At 39.8% G+C, this 20,649-nt stretch overlaps 2 protein-coding genes across 3 annotated transcripts in view; one reads left to right on the forward strand and one right to left on the reverse strand.

Annotated features, from left to right (window-relative positions):
• Positions 1-3,188: 3,188 nt before the first annotated feature.
• tmem218 (transmembrane protein 218) lies at positions 3,189-12,200 on the reverse strand. Its single transcript, XM_003449794.3, has 3 exons — positions 11,755-12,200; positions 9,582-9,684; positions 3,189-3,635 (listed from the first exon to the last, which is right to left on the reverse strand). Exons 1-3 carry the CDS (start codon positions 11,862-11,864, stop codon positions 3,501-3,503), a joined length of 348 nt encoding a protein of 115 aa, XP_003449842.1. The 5' UTR covers positions 11,865-12,200; the 3' UTR covers positions 3,189-3,500.
• A 2,806-nt stretch (positions 12,201-15,006) lies between these two features.
• pknox2 (pbx/knotted 1 homeobox 2) overlaps positions 15,007-20,649 on the forward strand; it is a 97,600-nt gene continuing 91,957 nt past the window's right edge. For both annotated transcript variants that reach the window (XM_005454560.4, XM_003449813.5), the window contains exon 1: positions 15,007-15,133. The gene's annotated coding sequence lies outside the window, so the exon portion shown is untranslated. The remainder of the gene's footprint in view (positions 15,134-20,649) is intronic.

Genomic DNA, 20,649 nt, shown 5'->3' on the forward strand with positions numbered 1-20,649 from the left:
ACTATCAGAAACTCAATGTGATACCATTTGATCTTTCTGATGTGCCATCTGTTGGCCTTCCCATCAGTCACCACCTCTATCCTGACAAATATGTTCATTTCTTGCTCTAAAAAACATCCAAAAAAGTCAACTTGAAGCATCAAAGTTTGTTTTGTGACTAAAAATTGTTCCTATATTACAAAAAAAAAAAAATCCCACAAACCCATAAACCCTGGAATATCTGAATATGTGTGCCACAAGGCAGTTAAAAACTAAGACTGGCTACATATAGCCAACAGAATGGAGACTGAAGAAGTCACTCAGATGAGTGATGAAACATTTCTCCCACTGAAAGCACCAAGTCCAGATGAACACAATTAAGTTTTTGGGATGGCTTCCAAAGCTCACAGCACAGGTGACTTTGGTAACAGCTAAGCATGTTCTGTGCAATACCAAGGCCCCCCATGTGGCCTTTGATCTCTGTAGCCATTGCCTTTCTACGCCCAGCTAATATTCAATAAGGTCTTCAGCACTGTCAGAATTTAAAATAGGCCAAGCTTTGGCCTTCAATGAGATGTCATGTTCAAACAGCAGAGGGCTGTTCGTGGGCAACCTGACCCCTAATTTGGGCCACCATCCTGTTACCAAAGGAAAGAGGTTTGCATTAATTCATTCCTGAGCAAGAGGTAAAAGGCTAAATCCACACTAGGATCTCAGTTTGAGGATTTTGCCCCCCTAGTGTGTATTGCAATTATAGCATCCCCTAGCGATATACAAAAGTGCACAATAGAGCACAACCAGGCAGTGCTGAGAAAAAAAAGCCCTCTTCTTGGCCCCAAAACTGCATAGTTTGTTGCTTGGGCGACAAGGCTTTGGTTCATTTTCACATTCTATCACAAACTCTCTCATACCTCAGTGAAAGCCTCAGACAGTGAACTCTAGTGTCTTCAACAGACCCTGCCAGACACCCATGTTGGCTAATCAGTCCTTATCTAATTCAAGACTTTATAAGGACTTAAAATGGCCCTGCTCATGTTTCCCTTTGAAAGACTCATCAGGCTTTATTTACCAAACTTGCTGAAAGGATAGCAAACATTGCCATCTGCTTGATTTAACACAAACTGAATGTCATTCTTTTGGGATAAGTGCATCAACTTTGCCTGAAATCTTTAATGGATTGTGAGTGTTGTGGGAGCTAGGTGGGGTGGTGACAGTGTCCATATCACAAACAAAGATGGCTAAGGATGTGAAGGGCAAGCCAGAAGTTCTGCTTGAGTGCATCTAAATGCAGGATCTACCCTAAGGAGAGCATCCAGCCCCTCTGCAGTTTCAAAACCACGCTCACACCTCTTTGCCCTTGCATAGCTTTCTCTTTCTGTATCTCTCCCACCCCCCATCTCTTTATATGTCCAGCTGGCTGCGCCACAAAGACTGCATCTCCCAGCTCCAAATGATCCTTAAACCCCCACATCCTTTGTTCTGCTCATTTTCCCACTCCCCAGAGATGGAGTTTAGCAGCAAAAATTAAAATGAGGAAAGGATAGAGGATAGAGAAAGACTAAAAAGGTGAGGTAGAGTGAGAGGGTGTGTGAAAATGAGAGCCAGGGAATACTGACTTCTTCAAGGCCCAGACTTCAGGGAATGTAAAACCTTGAGCGTGGAGGCTGCAAAGGCAGTGAGGAATTGGTGTAAATACCTTTTGCATTATGACCTTGAAACAGAAACTGCAGCGGAATATTCTCAAAAAGACCATTTTGTTGATAAGTAAAAGGAACAGATCCAAAAAGTTTTCAATCAAGTTAAAGTGAAGGTCTTTGCCAGCTAAGCCTCTTCTTCAATTTCACTGCTTTTAAAGACACTCAGTGGCATTTTCTGCCCGGGCTAAGATCATGTTTTGTGGTATTCATGCGGTCAATTACAGCCAACAAGTCCCTCCAGGTTGAAAGGTTTCGGATCCCTTACCCCACCGTGATGAAATCCCCCCCAGTTCCCCAGGTTGTGCGAAATCATGCAGTGGATTGTTATGCAGAAAAAGGACCACGGTATGGAGATGTGGGCTGGAACTAATAGGATTGGTTTTGATTCATTAGATTCTCTTTCATCGGCCTGGTTGGAATTCCACTCCACGTCTCCTCAGGCTTCACACTTTTAAAATGGAGGCGGGAGGGGGGTAAGTGTTTATAATTGAGCCTCTGGACTGCAAAAGCTCATTACTCTATGGAATCATCTGCTTATTGCAACCCCGTGGAATCGTGTGAATGCATCCCCCTGTTCTTCAATGTACTGACAACACTTTACAGGATATGATAGGATTGACTTAATGATTTAAATGTGTATTTAGAAAATTTTAGTCTAGAAGAGTATCATTGCTATCCTCAATAGCTAATCTCCAAGAGCGTGTCTGGAGTCTTTTTTCCTAACCCAGCTTTCTTTAATGTCTGTTCCACGTCAGAGCACTCAGTCCACGTCTGTGGTCACTAGACACTGCTGCAGCAAAATCCTCCAACAACCAGCCTGCATCACGATCAGTTCTTGGTGTTCCCTGATAGCTGGGCAAGCTTATGTTCAGCAACTGGTGCTAGGTTAAAGTAAACCTGACTGGCCTGTTTTACAGGCAAAAAAGCTCCTCCTAATATAGTTACCAGTTTATTTTTTGCATTGCAAAGTCTAATTATAGTTTGCCTATTTAAGCTTTTTCAACTGTCCAATTTAGAAACGCTTCTCTGGAAGACACAATTCATATAGTATACTTTTGAGCTACACAGTACACAGTACTTTTTTATTGCCAAATATATACATGAAACTGTCTGAGACTGAGATAAATTCAGTGGAACTAAATTAACCAAGAAGATGTAGGCTACAAAAATGGTCGATGCATCGAACTAAAAATGTATCCGGTCCAGAAATATTATTGACAATACAAAACAAAAGCATACTGAATAATTTCGCTGACAAATCCATGACTTTTTTTCTGGTTATCAATCAAATTATAGATTTTTTTTACTGGCACCACATCAGTCGGTCTGTTTGAAGAACTTCCAGCTTCAGGCAGTTGTAAATGGCAGATCGTGTAAAATATGTCGAGAAGTTTAATGAGCAATTTTCACTTAGCACACTCCAGGCTAAATGTGCATCATGTACCATCACAATCATCAGTTTCCGTAGAGTACTGCAGAAATTAATCAGAAGCAAAAACTTGAGAGTCATAATCACATACTTAATTATTTATTTATTGTTGGATGAAAAAGTTGAATGACAAAGAACTACTGGCTTGTGCCATACATGCATCAAAATTTATAGGATGTGGTCATTACTTGTGCTAAGTGATACAAAATATGAAAACTCGACCCAAATGTATCAATTTATATTGTTGTATACAAAATCATGAAGACACAAACAGCAGTGCTAAGACAAAACTGGATCTTCCATTCACATGTGTTCTGCAATCTATTGTGAAGGCAGGCTGGGGGCTTCAGGACTTGTCAGACTGCGTAAATCAGCCTGTGATTCAGGCGCCAACTCTAGTGTGTTTTTAAGGGCTTGGCATACACTGGTTCCAGGAAATGAAAGGGAAGCAGCACAAAGAATGCCACCAGAAAGATGGTGCTCACCACAGCCAGAAGCACATAGCGGCCGATGAACAAGGTGTCCACTATCTACAGAGCGAAAGAAAGTAAATCCATTAGAAGTTTGTAGTCTCTAGTGTATGGAAAACACAGGGTTATACATAAAGTTCCTCTATTAGCCACTAGATGTCATGATAGGGCTTTCACAAAGGCTCAAGTGCAACTAGGCACACAACGAGACTCCAAATGTTAATCTCATTTAACTGCGCTTTGCTCCTTTGCTGTCCTGGTTGATTTTCCTGAAGGAGGACAGAGTTCTCTGCACTTACCTTAAATCTCACTTTCATACATGGGCTTAGCAACAGGATCTGTGGCAGCACAGCAAATTTTTAATCCAGTAGTTATGAAGCCTGAACAAGTAAATATGTAGTATAGCCACACACAGAGAGATGTAGGAGGAGAATTAAGACAATTTTTGTTTTAAACTGGAAATATTTCCATATATATTTATACATTCTAGATTCCTCAGTGAGAAATCAAATTTAGGTCACTAATTTAACATTGCTTAAATTGTTCTATGGAGAGAAAAAGTTATCTGGATTTCTTTTTGTAGTTAGGCTTAAACTGGCTTTCTTTACCAACAACCTCATGACTGCTGTCAGCTGTGGAGGTAGAGCGAAAAGCGAGCATTTGGCAGGTAACATCGTTTGATCTGGTTTCAGGTAGCTTGAAATCCCTGAATTCCCCAAATCGGTGCTGGATTTATTTTTTTTATTTTCTATTTTTTTGCAACTTTTACATTTTTTCCCCAAATTCAGATTGCATTGCATATTCTGGCACAATCTTTGCTTTCACCTACTTCAGACAAGTTTGATGGGTGTTGTAAGCAGTGACACGAAGAACGATGAGCAATAATCAAGAGCACCTGTATCTCTAGCAAAGGAGCGGGATGGACTAGCATTTGTATGGTGCTTTTCTAGTCTTACAAAGCACAAACCACTGCTCCATATGCTATACATTTTCCCTTAATATACAGAACAAATATGGCTCCACACTAGCTTTTAGTCTCTCTTTAAGAAAAAATGACTTGGAGTTTATTAGTATCTGTTCAGCCCTATTCGTTTAAAGCATCCATGGAAACAACAATGAGATCCTTGAACAGTAAAGCCTTTTCTGACAACTACATCGCTCCATAACTCAGACAAGTCTGAAACATTTGGTTAACTGTGATGCTATAAATACATATAATATTCAAAGATCTCTTTCTAGTTAATTTGGTGTTGGTGAACATTCAGTTTAGTTCGTTAAATAGCAGATGGAAGAAAAGCATGATGCAGGCTGTGACTTGCAGGCATAGAGACAGCTCTATTTCTTGCTGGCTCTGGCCTACGCTCTCTCACGTTCACCACTGGCTGGCTATTGAAGGCAGCAGGTAGTACAGTATTCAGTATATAGTGTGACTTCTGACCTTATATGGGTTCAGCCACTTTTGGGTTCAAACAGTAGACAAAAAAATCCCTGCTGTTTCTCTTTGCATTGGAAACGATCAAACGATCAACGATTTCCCCCATACCAGTAGTTCACTATCTGACACTTTTAATGCAATAATTAATTTGATGTAATGCACGGGTATCTGTGGTAAACTGACCTTCTTTAACAGACTGCACAACAACCAGCTGCACTTTTTCATATTAAATGCTGTCTCTGAGTCCCTGCTGTTACAAAGCTGTCATTATATAAGCTTAGAGACTCTCATTAAAAGAAGTCTTGTGCACATTTAGCACTTATGCAGCCACAGCTTATTATTATCTTACACATAGAAAAATGATCCCAGATAGCATAACAAGAAAATCAGTTCAATAGGTGGAGCAGGTTGAACATGCTGGAAGGGTTATGTCACTTTAAACCACTGGCCTAAAATTGGTCATCAAACCTCTGACGCTATGTTTGTTCACGGAATAAGCTGTGATTGAAAACATGTTTGTTGTTTCACTCTCACACAACTTAATGCTGATTTGGGCTTCTCTTTATTTTGGAATCCTGCTGTTCCCTATCTAGACAGATGATCAGCAGGGACACCAACAACACAGCACTGCAGCTCACCCAAGCAACATGTCAATTAAGAGATGTGAAGCAAGCAAGATGCAGGGCTCAGAAAAACAACACATCTGCCACACTGATGGTGCTGTTTCGTGGATAAGGGGAAGTTTGGACTTTTAAAATTTGCCATCAAAAAGATTAATCCGCACTTCATTAATGGCTGCATGTTATAATTTGGATCATGAATACAAGAAGACAAACGGAGAAAACACCCTTAAGCCAAATAATGGGAGGAGAGCTGCAGTTCTACTGCAGTCTTAAGCAGGATTTCACAGAGTCTGCTGTGGAATGAGAGAAGGTGTGTGTGTGTGCGCACGCGTGTAAACCCACTGGTGTGCATGAGGTGGGGTTGATGTATGCCGTTTCTTATAGGTGCATTTAACACATCTCACTTTTTAATTTGCCAATTACGCAGCAAGCAGGAGCCCAAAGTGCGGCCCATGTTTTATTAATGTGCCACAGGACGCACAGTGTGAGCAGGCAGGCAGTGGGGGAGGTGGGAGAACTATGGGGTGTGGTACAAACCACCCCCACCCATGCTCTAAGACTGGTCTAATTGGCACTATGATATTTTACTTTTCTTTAACAGGAGGTTAGACATTCTTTTCTCTCACTTATCTTTCTGCTTGCAGATAGGTTACAAACTTTTGTGTGTGTTTGTGTGTATTAGCTAAAAAGGAGCGTACATCACAACATGATACAAACACAAAAAGTCACTAACTGTGCCCAGTAGATCAATTTATTACCTTAACATGCATATCTGCCTTCATTTAAATACCGTTTTGGATCCTATGGGGGAGGGTAGATGATCTGTTTTCTACAGGTGTTACTACATACTCCAAAGAATGGAGATGAAGACGTCCTTCACGCCTCTTTTTCTTCTTCTCTTTTCTTTAAGCAATTTGCATCTTGTTATTATAATATTTGAATTTTGGTGGCATCTTTCTGTTTTGAGGTTTTTGTGAAAATGATGATGACAGAACCTTTTTTAGGACTTGATTCTTTATCTCAAATCATGGGAAATAATGTGCGTCTTGATAATGACTTGAGAAGTAAGCAAACCTGTGTGTGATAATTAGTCAGCATAGGTTCATTTTATTTGGAAACCTTGTACAGAAAACCAGGAAGTCTGATTTTGCTGCCTCCCCCTCTCTCTGTTGTTGGTCTGGTATCTGCCTTTGCACAAAGGATATAAAACATGAGCTGGCCAGAATGCAGCTCCGCTCTGCTATTTCTATGGGGTGGCAGCTTGCTTGGCAGATCTAGCCGGCTTATTGGCACGACCCCGAGGCAGCATGGGGGAGTGTTTGTTCTGTGTTGCTGCTGGTCTAAGATAAAGCAGACCAGGCCTTTTACGACAAGCACATGCACAGAAGTGCACACACTGACACTATTTACAGGCATACAGTGTTGTGCAGATACTGCCTTACATTACAGCAAAATTAAGCTTTCATTCTGGATCGGCTGTTTATATACACTCACTGCATCTTAAGGCTAACTAGAATGTAGATCTTTAATTAGTACAAATGAATGTAGCGAATGCTGTACTTTACAACCCTGCATGATCAGAGCTTTGCCATTTAGAACTAAATATAACTCACCTTTCTACATAATAACATCGTCTATGATAAAATTGTCTTTGAGAATTAGGATTGCAGGCACTATAATTAACTGATTAATTAACATAATGTATTGAACATGAGATAAACATTCAGCTAAAGCTTGCTGTTAATTTGTGGGCTCTAAATCCTCATTTTTCCCTCTGCACCCAAAACGTTGGCTGGAAATGAATGCCACATGGCCTTACATCAAGACTGATGACATCGCAGACCCCCATCATTTCCAAATGAACAACGTTATGTTGTCATTAAGCAGGAAACACAAGTAGGGACACACTAATCGTAAAGTTCTGGGAACTTATTTATTTAAAAAAAGTACATCTGATTTCTACAACACATGTACACATACCTGCATGCATTGTTCTCTTAATAAATCTGACTCCACCTGGACCAGGTGTGGATCAACCTACTGATCAGGGGCTCTTTTAGTCACATTGCCCTCTGGCTGTGACAGTGCAGGCATTATGGAGTGTTACGTATGAGTGTCACCTCACTACTTCCATGCTTACAGCAGTCAGACTCTCTGAGCCACAACTTTCTATTATGATTAACTAAAACTAAAACAAAACTAAAACTAGATGTTGAAAAAAAGGATTTTAAATAACTAAAATAAAAAAATAGATTCTTAAAAAAATTAAAACAAAAAATTCAGTGAACTTGGAAAATGAAGTAAAATAAAATTAAAAAAGGAATTGATGGATGTGTTTATTGAGACTGCTGATGTCTATAAGACTGTGAATCAACTGCTATTTTTTGTAATAACTGTACTGATTTTCTGAACTGAACTGTACTGGACTATTAAAACCAAACCAGAAGCAAACATTTTTAAATAATAAAAACTAAACTAAAATGAGCAAACCTACTCTGGCAGACTAACTGAAACTGAGCAGCCTCCTAGTAGATATACCTCTGTTATCAATTTGAAAATCCTATGTCACTTTGTTCTCAAGTTATCACGTTTACAAATTTGCCTGTCCACACTGCCCACCTAGCAGGGTGACAGTAGTATCAGCCTTTTACAGTTGAGGGGATACTAAAAAAAAAATTCAAAATTAAAAAATACAGAACTATTGAATGTCTAGCCTAGCCCACAATATCATAAGCACTCAAAGATATATAGTGTAGTGTAAAGTGCGTGGCTTTATTGCCAAACTGTAAATTTATAGTGCATAAGTGTGGGTTATAACAACATAAGCTGTTCATTTAAGCCATTTGTCATAGCCACCAATGACCGGCTCTTTCTTCTTTGCTCTAGGGCAATGTGATTCACCTCCTCACCATCTTTGTTACCAGTTTACTTGTCTGCAAAATATTCTTACATGTGCGTCACTCTTTCCATACCATGTGTTTTCAAAAACTCCAATCTCTGTGTGAGAAGTCATGCAAGTTTTTATACCACAGTACACTGGCCAGCTGACATACATTAATGTGAAAACATTTGGATACCCCAGTGAATATTCAGCTCTTTATTTAAAAAGGTTTACGAATTAATATCTAATCCTGTTTTGATTTATCTCTGGGAAAAAAGTGCTTCAAGTGCTTGCAGCTAAACAACAAAAATGAACCTTGTTTTGTGTTCTAACTGAGGAACAAGTTAACCCACCACTTAATAGCTAGTTTTCCCCCTTTGACTTGGGCTAAAATAACTTCAGAGATGCTTTTTGTAGTCACCTAGCAGTCTTTGACATCACTCTGCAATACAGTAGAATTCCATCAGTGGTGACAGACTCTCAATAGTCATCTCAACATTTTAATAGGTCTTTACGGCACCAACCCAGGACTCTCAATTTCTTAGTTTTCAACCAGTTCTTGGTGGATTTACTGGTATGTTTTAAGTCAGTCTCATGTTGCAGGGTTCAATTCTGCTTAAACTCTTTAAAGATGGCCTCACTCATGGCTTCAAATTCAGCTACTGGTGAAATATTATTGGTGAAAATCAGCAATATTCACCTCACGGAAAGCCACTGAGATGAATATTGGTCAGTATGGCGGATAACTGCTGTACTGATCTGTGACTGGTAAATCAATGCATCCCTAACTAGGTTATATAATAACACCAAATATGTTTTTGTTTTAATGAATACATTTTCAATAAATGGTATCGTGTTCTGTATTTTCCTGACATCGATTTTGCAGCAGATATACAGTAAAAACTAGTGAACAAAATATGAGTAAAATCATACTAATTATTATTCCAGACGGCACATGAGACTTGAAGTTGAGTTGACTTATCCAATAAACAAAGATACAGACACCGACACACTGTTTTACATTTGTGCACATGTTAACGTGTCTGTGATTAGTGAATTAAGCTCACCTCTATATCTTTGAAAGGCAGAGGTGTCTCTGGGCTGCGGGGGAAAAACACCAGCACCAAAGTGATTGTCAGAGCCAAGAAGAAAACAGGAAGAACTCCTAACCTGAGAAGACAGAGGATTGAGGATGAGGTCTCCACTACTGAGTTAATGATCTGTAAGACATGCAGGGTTACCTGAGGCTAATGTCATCATAACCAATACCAATCTAAACAATGGCAGCCTTTATTGTGGTTTTCAAAAGTTGTTAACTTTCCAATCAAGTAAACAGCACCATGTTTCACACATTTAAACTTTACTGTAATTGCACAGTGTTTGGTGTTACAGGAGTTCAAATTTTACTGACTTTAGTGGCATAATGGTCCAATGTTGAGTAAATACACAAATGTTAATCAGCAGGGAGTGCAAGGTGTATCGCTGCAGCACTCAACCAGTGAAGCAGCGTGTGTTTTGTTAAAACTCTGATGGAAAAGTGGATTTTTGCTGGTCTCACTGAGTAGCCTATAAAGCAAAACAATGTCTCAGCATGTCTCATGGTGACTGTGCAAAAATCCCTTCCCTTGGTGTTAATTAGATTGTTTTTGAGCACTTAACACCTCCTCTGTCCCTCGCCTCCTCTCAAACACCCAGCTCCAGCCCTTAATGATATTTGAGACATTATAATTTTTGTAATTTTAACCCAGCTGACGGGGATGGGGCGTGGCTGCGAGTCAGTGAACTAATACTGGCATTAATGCATTAAGTCAACTTTATCATACAGTGCCTTTCTCCAGGGACCAAAAAGCAGGTATAATAGGGCACTTAGGAGGCAGAAAAAGGAAAGACAGAAATCTGGAAATGACTCTAGGAACTATAAATTTGGGGACAATGACTGGTAAAGTGGCTAACAGAATAGAGAGACATAAGGTAGATATATTGTGTGTGCAAGAGACCAGGTGGAAGGAATGCAAGGCCGAGAGTATATTGAAGTAGGAGTAGTCATGAAGGATGAGCTGCTTCACTGAAGGGGGGGACTAAATGTATAGAGATAATCAGAAGGAGTTGCACCGTGTGTTTTTTAGATTTATAGAAAGTATATAATATGGTTCCAAGAGAGGAACTGTGGTACTGCATGAGGACGTCAAGAGTGACAGAGAGGTATGTGAGGGTGGTGCAGGACATGTATTACAGGTATTATAGGTATTACAGATGGGTTCAAGGTCTGAGCCCCTTCTTGTTTGCATTGGTGTTGGACAAGCTGACAGATGAGGTCAGGCAGGGGTTTCTGTGGACTATGATGTTTATAGAAGACATTGTAATCTGAAGTGAGAGTAGGGAACAGGTGGAAAAGAGCCTGGAGGGGTGGAGGTGTGCTCTAGAGAGTAGAAGCAAGGTGTAAGGAGTCCAGGTAGTAAAAGCAAATGAGTTTAAACACCTGGTGTCTACTATCCAAATAAAAGGTCAGTACACAAAGAGGTGAAGAAACAAGAGCAAGAAGGATGGACTGAGTGGATACAAGTTTCAGCAGTGATTTGTGACAGAAGGATAGCAGCAAGATTGAAAGGGAATGTTTCCAAGATGGAAGTGAGACTTGCTGTACATCACATACATCTGGCTGTAAAGACACCAGTGCTAACAAAATGACAGGAGGCAGAACAGAAGGTGAAAGAGTTGAAGATGCTGAGGTTCTTGTTAGGAGTGACCAGGATGGACAAAGTTAGAAAGGCAAGCCTGAGAATGTTGGGACATGTACAGAGGAGGGACAGTGGATACACTGGACAAAGGATATTTCAGGTGGAGCTGTCAGGCAGGAGAAAAAAAAGCATTAGTGAGGCTTCATGGATGTAGTGAAGAGGACTGAAGGACAGAGGAGGATGCTAGGGAAAGGGTGAAAATGAGCCAGATAACCCGCTGCAGGTCCCTAAAGGGAGCAGTGGAAAGACATTTTTTGGGATTACACTGTGGTTACTGTGTGATGCAAGAGTATGTCGAATTTACAAGGAAGCCTCACTAATGCAGTGGTTACAACGTGTTATCTCCTAGGTGGACCCTAGCCCACCTATGAGACAAATGGCGCAAATTTAAAGGAAATGCGGCGCCCATTGAGATAAACTCTATGTTATCCAGGCTTCTCGTTATAAATATTAATATATTCCATCTGAGTTAAGCCTGTGTGTGTGCTGTTATGTCACTCACGTAGCGGACCCTGACGCTCTCAGCAGCAAAATCCCAAACACAAGAGCCACAATCCAGACCGCCACAATAACGAAAACGCCAGTACCGACTTCAAGGACAGTATTTGCCATTTTAAAGCAACGTTTTTAAGGGAGCTAACTCATCACACCCAAACGCCCAACCCTTTGTATTTATGAAAAATGCTAATGGTACACTTAACGACGCTGTGCGGTATCTAACTACCGACAGCTGCCGCAGCTAACAGTAGTCGACGCACTGCTTTACAAGTAAGTTCGCTGTCCCTACTAGCGCTTCTATGCTGAGACCGACGGCTTTAAAATATCAGGCCGACACAGTTGCGAACTAATGTTGCCAGCTAAGGCTCCATTTCTCATATAAAAACGAGCCGAGTTTCGGTTAAGCTTTCTCTATGGCGTCATCTGCTTCCTGGTAACAACAAACTGTTATGTAACTGGATAAATGAGCCAGACGACTAACCAATCAAATGCGTCGTTACTTAAGCGTCAAGCCCCACTGTGAAGCTGCCACACAACACCAGAGAAGAAGAAGCAGAGCCTTCTTATGCGAATGTCGAACTTTACCCCATTTATTCCGAGGAAGGGTCTCATTTTACAGCCAGGTCCTTGCATTATAGCCAGGGGATGTTTCAGCGCCTTATGTTAGGTTCGGCTCACTGAGGTAGATTTCCTTAAAGTTTATGAACCAGCAGTGTTTGAAACACTCATAAAGTCTTGTATAAATACTTATCTGAAGGTATCCCCAGAGTAAGCCCAAAACAGTATTAGTATTATTCAGTCTTACACAAAACACATTCATTCCAAGGGATTATCAGACGTGTTCACAAAGTAGCCCGGCATATTTTCCACTCCTGTTTTTATTCATAACAATTTTCTCCTCCTTGATCTACAAAGTGTATTAATAGTAGTGACTGAATCTCTCACGTGCAGTCCAAGCTAAGATTTATTATGGGTAATATTTATGGTGACCAACAGGGGGCTAGCCAGGTCCGCGATTCAAAGGCATCTGCATTCTAGCGCGCGAGTGCGCGCGTTCCATGCCGCGGTCCCTTTTGCTGTTTACGAGAAGAAATTATGAATATGTTACCTTATTAGATATTTACATTTTTTTTAGAGCAGTTTAAACCGTTCTTCGTGTTTTGCCTGTGCCTGCATGACTTTCCATCGGGCGATTTGATCTTTTCTATACTTTCACTGCAGTCAAACAGATTAAAGCGCACACAAACGTCTCACTTTCAATTTTGTATCAAAGTGTCCAGGAAGGGGCGATTCTGGGATTAGACCTTGAAGGGGGCTCAGCCACCTATCATAATGACATGCACAGACTTCCTTGCAATTAATATTAACGGAATATTCTGCTTGTAAACATGTGCTGCTGTCCTTTTCACCTTTACAACCCTCAGTTCAAAGGAATGCACATTACAATGTTACCTTTAAATCAACCCAGTTAGTTGGAATGAATAATCACAGTTTTCCATATGAAACACCAGTGTTATAGCAGGCAAACTGAAGGCAAAGACTCAGTTGTGTTCAGTTGTTGACCAGAAATTACCACGGTACGTTAAAGAACTATTTGTAACAAAGCAGATATGAACAGCCTTTTGTCACTCTCTTTTTTCAGTCTCTTAACCACGTACAGGCAGTTCAGTTTACTTCAATTAAATTGCAATTAAAATTAAAACATTAAAACATTAAAAAAAACATCACTCTTCCACCCCATACACCTGGAGTTGGTAGAGTTGATTTTACACTAAAGTTTCCAAATTCATGCAAACCCTTCATTTATTCTGCAGGATCAACGCAGGATATCAGGCCCCCTGATCCAAGAGTGGAGAATAGATTTGTAATGGTATCCATCCTGTTCAAGCCATGTTTAGCGATGGGAATCCTATTCAGTTTGTATCAATTAATATGTTCTATTTAGAATGTGAAATCATTATTAATGAATATGAGCAAAGCAGAAGCTACCATGGCTTTGTAACTTTTGTTGGCTTTCACTACATATTCACTCTTAGATAGTCTTACTGTAAACAAACACTGAACCACGGTTTCACCAGAACAGAAATAGGAAATTGATAAAGCACATATATATATATACCAGCAGACCCAAGGCTCAGAAAGCTAAAAAAATAGCTAACAGACTCTAACAATCTAGCCTATGTTAACATTTTTGATGGTATTTAGACAGCAAGTATACATAACATAATGACCCTGTTTTATCAGGACAATTTACACTTTTCCTTGCATGTTTACATATTTAGGTAATGTGCGTTTTCAATCTTCACAAGTGAGTGGTGTTGTGGAATGACCTCTTCATCTTCTTTCTGTCACAATAACAAAAATCTTACCTATTAATAAAAATCCACACTGTTGATGTTGAAGCATGTATGAGTGCACTGTGACATCATGACATTAAGAACACTGGACATCTAAATCCGTGCTTGTTATAACCTGCACTGTGTCCAGTAGACCAGGTGGGAATATAAATGCAAAATTAGACAATGATGACAGAACATTTTTTAGGGGTTCTATTTTTAAATTCAGGGGTGCTTGAGCATTTCCGATAAAGAAGGTCTAAACTCAGGTCTAAACTCAGGTCTTTTCTGTTTGAACAAAGAACTTTAATCAGTGGTAAACCTGAACAAGTGAGGATATAACAAAAAGATCGAGGATATGTGGTGCTGTGGTGACTACAACTGAGATGTTTAACATTGAAGCAGCTGCCCACAGCTGTAGGGATTAGAACAGCAGGAAATCAACACGCAGTGAATTAGGTTTCTTATATTAAAAAGGTTCAAGCTTGCCTGTAACTGGACACACTTTCCTGACAAAGGCTGTCACATTATGTTTGTATAAAGACTGAAAGCAAAGAGGATGGCTGAACAGATGTAGGTCACTTTACTTTTCAGGTTTATAACAGAGTCCGCCCGAGCTCACTGAATGCGTTCATATATTAAATCATTTCAAAATGTCATTTAAATGTTCACATTTATGTGTTCTAAGCTGGTCAAGACTGATTCTCTTGATTCAAAAGCAACTAAATTCTTTAGATTTTTTATTCAAATGAGCTGTTGTTTGCTGTTGTTGTTACTGTGATTGTTCTAAACGTTTTGCACCATTGCAACTCGACCGCAAATGTCAATGCGCTCTTCTTTGATGTTTCGTGTGTTTGGAGCCCTACACCTGATTGCCGTATTTCCCATGGACACTGGAAGGCATCAGCAGCCCGGTGTTGGGAAAACGGGGAGCGGAGATGAAGATGGAGGTGGGAGGGGCCTGACATGACTGACGTCAGCGACTGTGTGGAGGAGTATAGGCTGTGCTGTCAGCCCAGTGTCAGTCTGATGAAGATTGGCATGCAGGTAAGCTGTCATTCATTTTCAATGTCAGTGCATGGGAGCAGGGCTTCAGCACTCCAGCGTCCTTTTTCCCCTTTTCCCCCCCTTCATTACAAAAGGCAGGACATTATTCATACAGTCAGACAGCCAGCCAGGCCAGAGTGAGGGAGAGAGAGATAGGGAGGGAAAGAGAGACAGAGTGAGGGAGGGAGAAAGAAAAAAAAGAGAGAGAGCGAGAAACTGAGGGAAGGGAGGGGGCCTAGAGGAGGGGGTGAAAAAAGAGAGAGGGAAAGGAGAGGAGAAGCATTTTTGTGCTGGACTCAAAGACCAGTGGATTTTTTTTCCTTTGCTTGATGCGGCATTTGGATTTTTGAAATTGTCGCGGTAATGTTTGTGATGCGGTTATCTCCGATTTTTTAATGTATAAAGCGGATGTTTTAGTGCAAATGTAATAGTTTAAAGTGAATAAAAGCAGTAAAGCGCACAGGAAGCTGGCGTTCTGTTTGCTTTGATTTCTTTGTCAAAAGCTTCGGAACGCTTCATCCCATTCTAATTAATCGCAAATTAACACTTCATTTTACGGCGTGTCTGTAACGTGCAAAACGCGTGTTGTGTTGTAATGTAATGCAATTTTCTTGATGTTGAAGTTTCGTTGTTGCGCTGTTAAAAATGCTTTTATTTTGACTGAGCGAGTTAGGCGAGGTGTAAGTGTGTGTGTGTGTGTGTGTGTGGGGGGGGGGGTTCATGTTGCACACTTGCAATTTGATGTAATTCACAGAATTTTATTATTAGTTTTCTTAATGCTCGTGAGTTTTGTGTGTGTATTTATTTTTGTTTGCAGGAAAAAAATAGATGTTTGCATGTTTTTCAGTCTCAAACTGAAAAAGAGAACTATAGTTACCTTTAAAATTATAATTTTTTTGCTGATGACTTACAAAAGTACCCCAGCTTTTCAGTGGAATTGGTGTAGCAGCAGTTTTTCAAAGTAAAAGAAAACAAAAAAACAAACAATATATAAAGCATATATATTACATGTAGTAATTGAATGTAGTTGCCATCAAATGGGGGCATTTTTGACTTCTTATTTTCTCAATGAATTTTTGACTGAAGTGAGCTCTAAAGTTTACACTCAGCCTACCCAGCCCTGCATAAACCTCCCTACTCTGAACACTGGCCCTCTTTGTGTGCCGCTCACCACTTTCTATTTCAGATGACTTCTTTATTCCACAATTGCTTGAATGACGGTTTTGCTCACCGTAGCTGTTTGACTGGCACAAAACACTGTCTGTGAGACAGTTAGTTTTCAGCACCGTGAGCCTGTATGATTTAACTTACATCCTTGAGCTAGAGAGGCCCAGATTTGCTGGTCATTTGCTCTGTCTTAGTAGTTTTTTTGAGTCAAATTCAGCCAACTCCTGTGTTCCTTTGGGCAGTATTTCATACAGGCACCCCGGTGCAGGCGCAGATTTGGTAAACACATGTGACTTAAAAACAGAAATGCTTTTCTTAATATAAAATTCAAACTGATAACTGACACAGTTGTTGTCTGTCAGTGGTAAAATGCTCTGGCTATACAAAGCTAACTGAGGGCCAAATAACTAAGGCCATAGTGTGAACATCAAGAGTACATTAGCTTAATTAAATATGCCTGAACCATTTGTTTACTAATCATCTGCTTCCCTGAGAAATCACAATGGCGATTTGGACCACTTTAGGTCCCTTTGTCAGACACGTTCGCCAGGTGCAAAATGCTGAGCATGAAATCCCACGAGGGGCTAAATTTGCACCCACTGTGAAAGTAAACACTTTGGAAGAAACTGCTGTTGTTCTGTGAATTGCTGTTAAAAGAGCAAGAGAAGCCTTTTTACCTTTTACACTGTTCAAATCACCCTTTGTCAGTAGATGATTTTACCTGCGAATGGATCGAGATGGCGTACACAAATACGCAAGCTCACGAGTTGATACGCATCACTACCAGTCACCCTCAGAGATGTTTGTTCTTTGTTGTCATGTACCCCACGCAGCTCTACATATTGTCAAAAGGCAATAATGCCAATTTAGTTTATCCACCAAACCCTGCTGAGATCTTAATTGATGATTTGTGTCATTGGACAAGCAGCCCAGGGGCACATTTAGGGCTGCACAATACTCTGGCACCATTTGCATATTCCCATTCTTACTATATGGGTAAATTACATGATGAGGTGCGATGCTGTGCATTCCTACAGCTTTTTGGGGGATAATCACTAATAAAGTGAGTCAGTCACACTAAATGAAGGAAGTAAACAGAGCGAGGAGAGCATATGTTACAAACCAATTTAAGCATTTATGTATGGCCATAAAGCAATTGAGGAAATTAAACCATGAGCGAATGTCTTGTCATTTTCTTCGCCTTTGCTGCTAATTCCACCCTGCATGGTGCCAGTGCATCATTTTTGGAGACAGTCTTTTTCCTTTCTTTCTCTTTTTTCACAGGGTTTCTTGTAAGACTAATAGGGCTTACTTTGCAGGATTCTTTTTTCTAGCAATCAGATTGTGAAATATCTAATTTGTTGTTTTTTTGAGGGCCTGGCTTTTTAAAATCAGGCTGGAAAAACAGCGGATGTTTTGAATTATTCATAGGGTTTTAGTCTGCTGGTATCCTCAGCGAAGTGAATATAGCTCCTGTTCTGGCCCATGAGCAAAGTGATGTAGTCTAGTTTTCTCATGTTCGATAGCGCGGCAGTTCTGTAGACAATTGTGTTGCGCTGCATGTTTTGGTCCTGTCTGGGCCCTCGTAGGTCATGCCCACTAAGCCTGCTTGATCCCTATTGCTCTCAGGAGGAGGCAGAGACCTTTTTATATCGTCAGATAGCACAGGTTAAGGACAGCCCTTGCATGCTTACCCATGCTCATTCCGCAGCCAGTGCTGTGCTGGCACGGCTCTAAGTAAGCCACCGGGGAGTGGGCTTCGGAGAGAGATGGATTGGCTTGATTTATGCTTCAAGAGGAACAGCAGGCAAATTTAGCGATTCTCCATATACTGTCAACATTACAGACTTTGTTTCTGGAAAGACATAAACAAGCTCTAATGAATAGGCACGTTGATTAGAACTGTAATTTAATTTAAAAAGGGAATCGGGCAATAACGGCATACAGTACTGCTGAAACATATTTTAATATAAACCCTCAACAATGAAAAGAGTGTGAGGCAGAAAAAGTGATTAAAACATTTTACTTTAATAGCAATAAATAAATGATGTAGTCTGAATAGTGGTATATAACCCCATGGTAATCATTAACATTTTGACTGGTATTTATATTTAATTTTAAATTTTGCCCCATAATTGCAACTGAGAACATTTATATTTATTTTCATTTTTATCAAAATACCAAACAGCAGTATATTTACCTGGTTACTCCCCAGTGCCATTTGGTGATCAATATAACAACAGACATCTTCTTAGTGCCTTAGCAATGAGTGTTTCCAGATGTATGTCTTGTAGAATTTACAAATAACTACAATGCAAAAGCAAACATGAAGGAAGCATTTTTAAGATAAACTTAGTGAGAAAATATGGATTAATATATATTTGATACCATTTACACTTCATAGTCACCTTTTTAATACAGTCATTACCTTACTTAAAAGTCTTGATGTAAACCAGTATTCCTAATGACTATCTAAATGCATAGATTGGTTTGCTTTATTTATTTTTAAAAAATATGAACTAAAAGTGATTCCATTGCACATGAGCATGTGGAGTATTACATACTCGTCTACACGACACAGGCTACTCTTTTTTTCTTGTCTTGTTTTACTCCACAAAATGTTATTACAATGTTCTCTCAGTATAGCACTGCTCATCTCCAGCTGGAAAAAAGTAAGAAAAATCCATGTCTGCCTCCAGACTGCTGTTCACTGAATGATAGTGTGTAGCACATTCAGTTCACCCTGCAGAGCATTCTTAAACTTTTAGAAATACTCTTCTTCACATAACAATTGCAGATGTGTGCTTGAACAGTGAACACGACAGCATGGAAGGAGTCAAATAAGGGCTTTAGTCATTAGATAATGATTTTAGCATCAGTTCTCTGATCGCATTCCTTTTTTCAGACAGAGGAAATGAAAGCCCAGCAGGGACACATTCCCTAAAATGAGTCAAAGTTGTGGCTTAGAATGGAAAGTCCAATACAGCTTAGTTTTTCCACCAGCAGCAGGATGCATGCGCATTGTTTACTGGGGGGTGAAAAGTATTTCAAAGATTCTTCAGAAACAAGCTGCGGCCTCTCTCTCATGTCGCCAGTATTCAGTAGTGTTAATATCAGCTGCTTTTGATGTCATTATTTTTGCAGTGAAAACAATTAAAACATAATATACACAATCAAATTAGCTACAGCACATTATATATTCTGCATTTGAAGACCTTTAGCAAGACTCTGAACCTCATTGTGCCTTTGCTTCTTATCTCTGGTGGAATGTAGATAATCCGAATAAATGAGTAGAGCTTCTCACAGAGAAATATGAATCCTGCCAGCAAATCCTGAATTTATTATATTTGAGAGTCCTGGTAACAGCTGAGCTGGGTGAGGTTCAAAATATTTGATTTGAATTCAACAGTAGATCACAGCAGAGTAAATCCGACCAAGTACTATGTGGCTGCATATTGAGAATGAATACATGAATAAATGCATTGGCCAAAATGCTGTTGCTACTTCTGAGAATTTCCCACACTGCAATATTTTATAAAACATATTTAAGTTTCCTCAGAACTGTTACTTATTTTGATAAAGCCATCCTCACATCATGCACTGATATGTTGCATGCTGATACGTTGAGCTTCCATTTGCTTCATGCAACTATATTTATGTTGCTTCAAAAATTGCTGTTTTTATTGAAACTCCAGTGTCTCTTTACTGCAGGTACAGCTCCAGCTGGTTTTCAGCACTGCAGTTGCCATTAAGAAGAAATTTGTCTCTTCTATGTGATGCAGACCTACTTTTATTAGTTTTACAACCAGGTACACAAGAATTCAGGCTGTTTCTCAAATCACTGTTGTTTTTGGGGTTTTTTTACAGCTAAATTAATATACAGATTAAAAAAAACAACACATCGAGATACAAGGCAATAGGCAAGAAGATGAGGAAATTAGCCTTTTTGAAATGGCGGTTGATGATCTTTAGATATCAGCTTCCTTTGATTATTGGCACAGCAGCTCATTGAAGTCTGCTGCGCTGTGAATAGAAATACACCAACGCTAAAGCTGTGACCTCCAAATGGCTATTTACTGGAGTACTCTTCCATTTTCCACAGTCCTCTCCAAAGATATTATTCAAGTGTGTTGCTCTTTCTGCCACTCATCTGAATGTTTCAGCCTACTGCACTCTAGGACACCATTGATCTGAAGGACAATATTTTTACTCAGTCTATAGCTGTTCCTTTATTCTTGGCATTAGAGTCGAACAAAAGCAGTCGTCTCTTCAAATCCATTTGTATACCTTGCTGTTAATTTCTAAGTGGTCTTTGAAGGTACCCGGGGGAAATGCTTGTTAATACATAA

This window comes from Oreochromis niloticus, linkage group LG10 (assembly GCF_001858045.2).
Source record: "Oreochromis niloticus isolate F11D_XX linkage group LG10, O_niloticus_UMD_NMBU, whole genome shotgun sequence".
Lineage (NCBI taxonomy): Eukaryota > Metazoa > Chordata > Actinopteri > Cichliformes > Cichlidae > Oreochromis > Oreochromis niloticus.

Excerpts from the sequence above, each read along its gene's own strand:
- tmem218 (XM_003449794.3), bottom strand. The coding sequence starts at position 11,864 with ATGGCAAATACTGTCCTTGAAGTCGGTACTGGCGTTTTCGTTATTGTG. Across the intron at positions 9,685-11,754 it reads AGAGCGTCAGGGTCCGCTAC|GTTAGGAGTTCTTCCTGTTT; the intron begins GTGAGTGACATA and ends CTGTCTTCTCAG. Across the intron at positions 3,636-9,581 it reads TGCCTTTCAAAGATATAGAG|ATAGTGGACACCTTGTTCAT; the intron begins GTGAGCTTAATT and ends TTCGCTCTGTAG.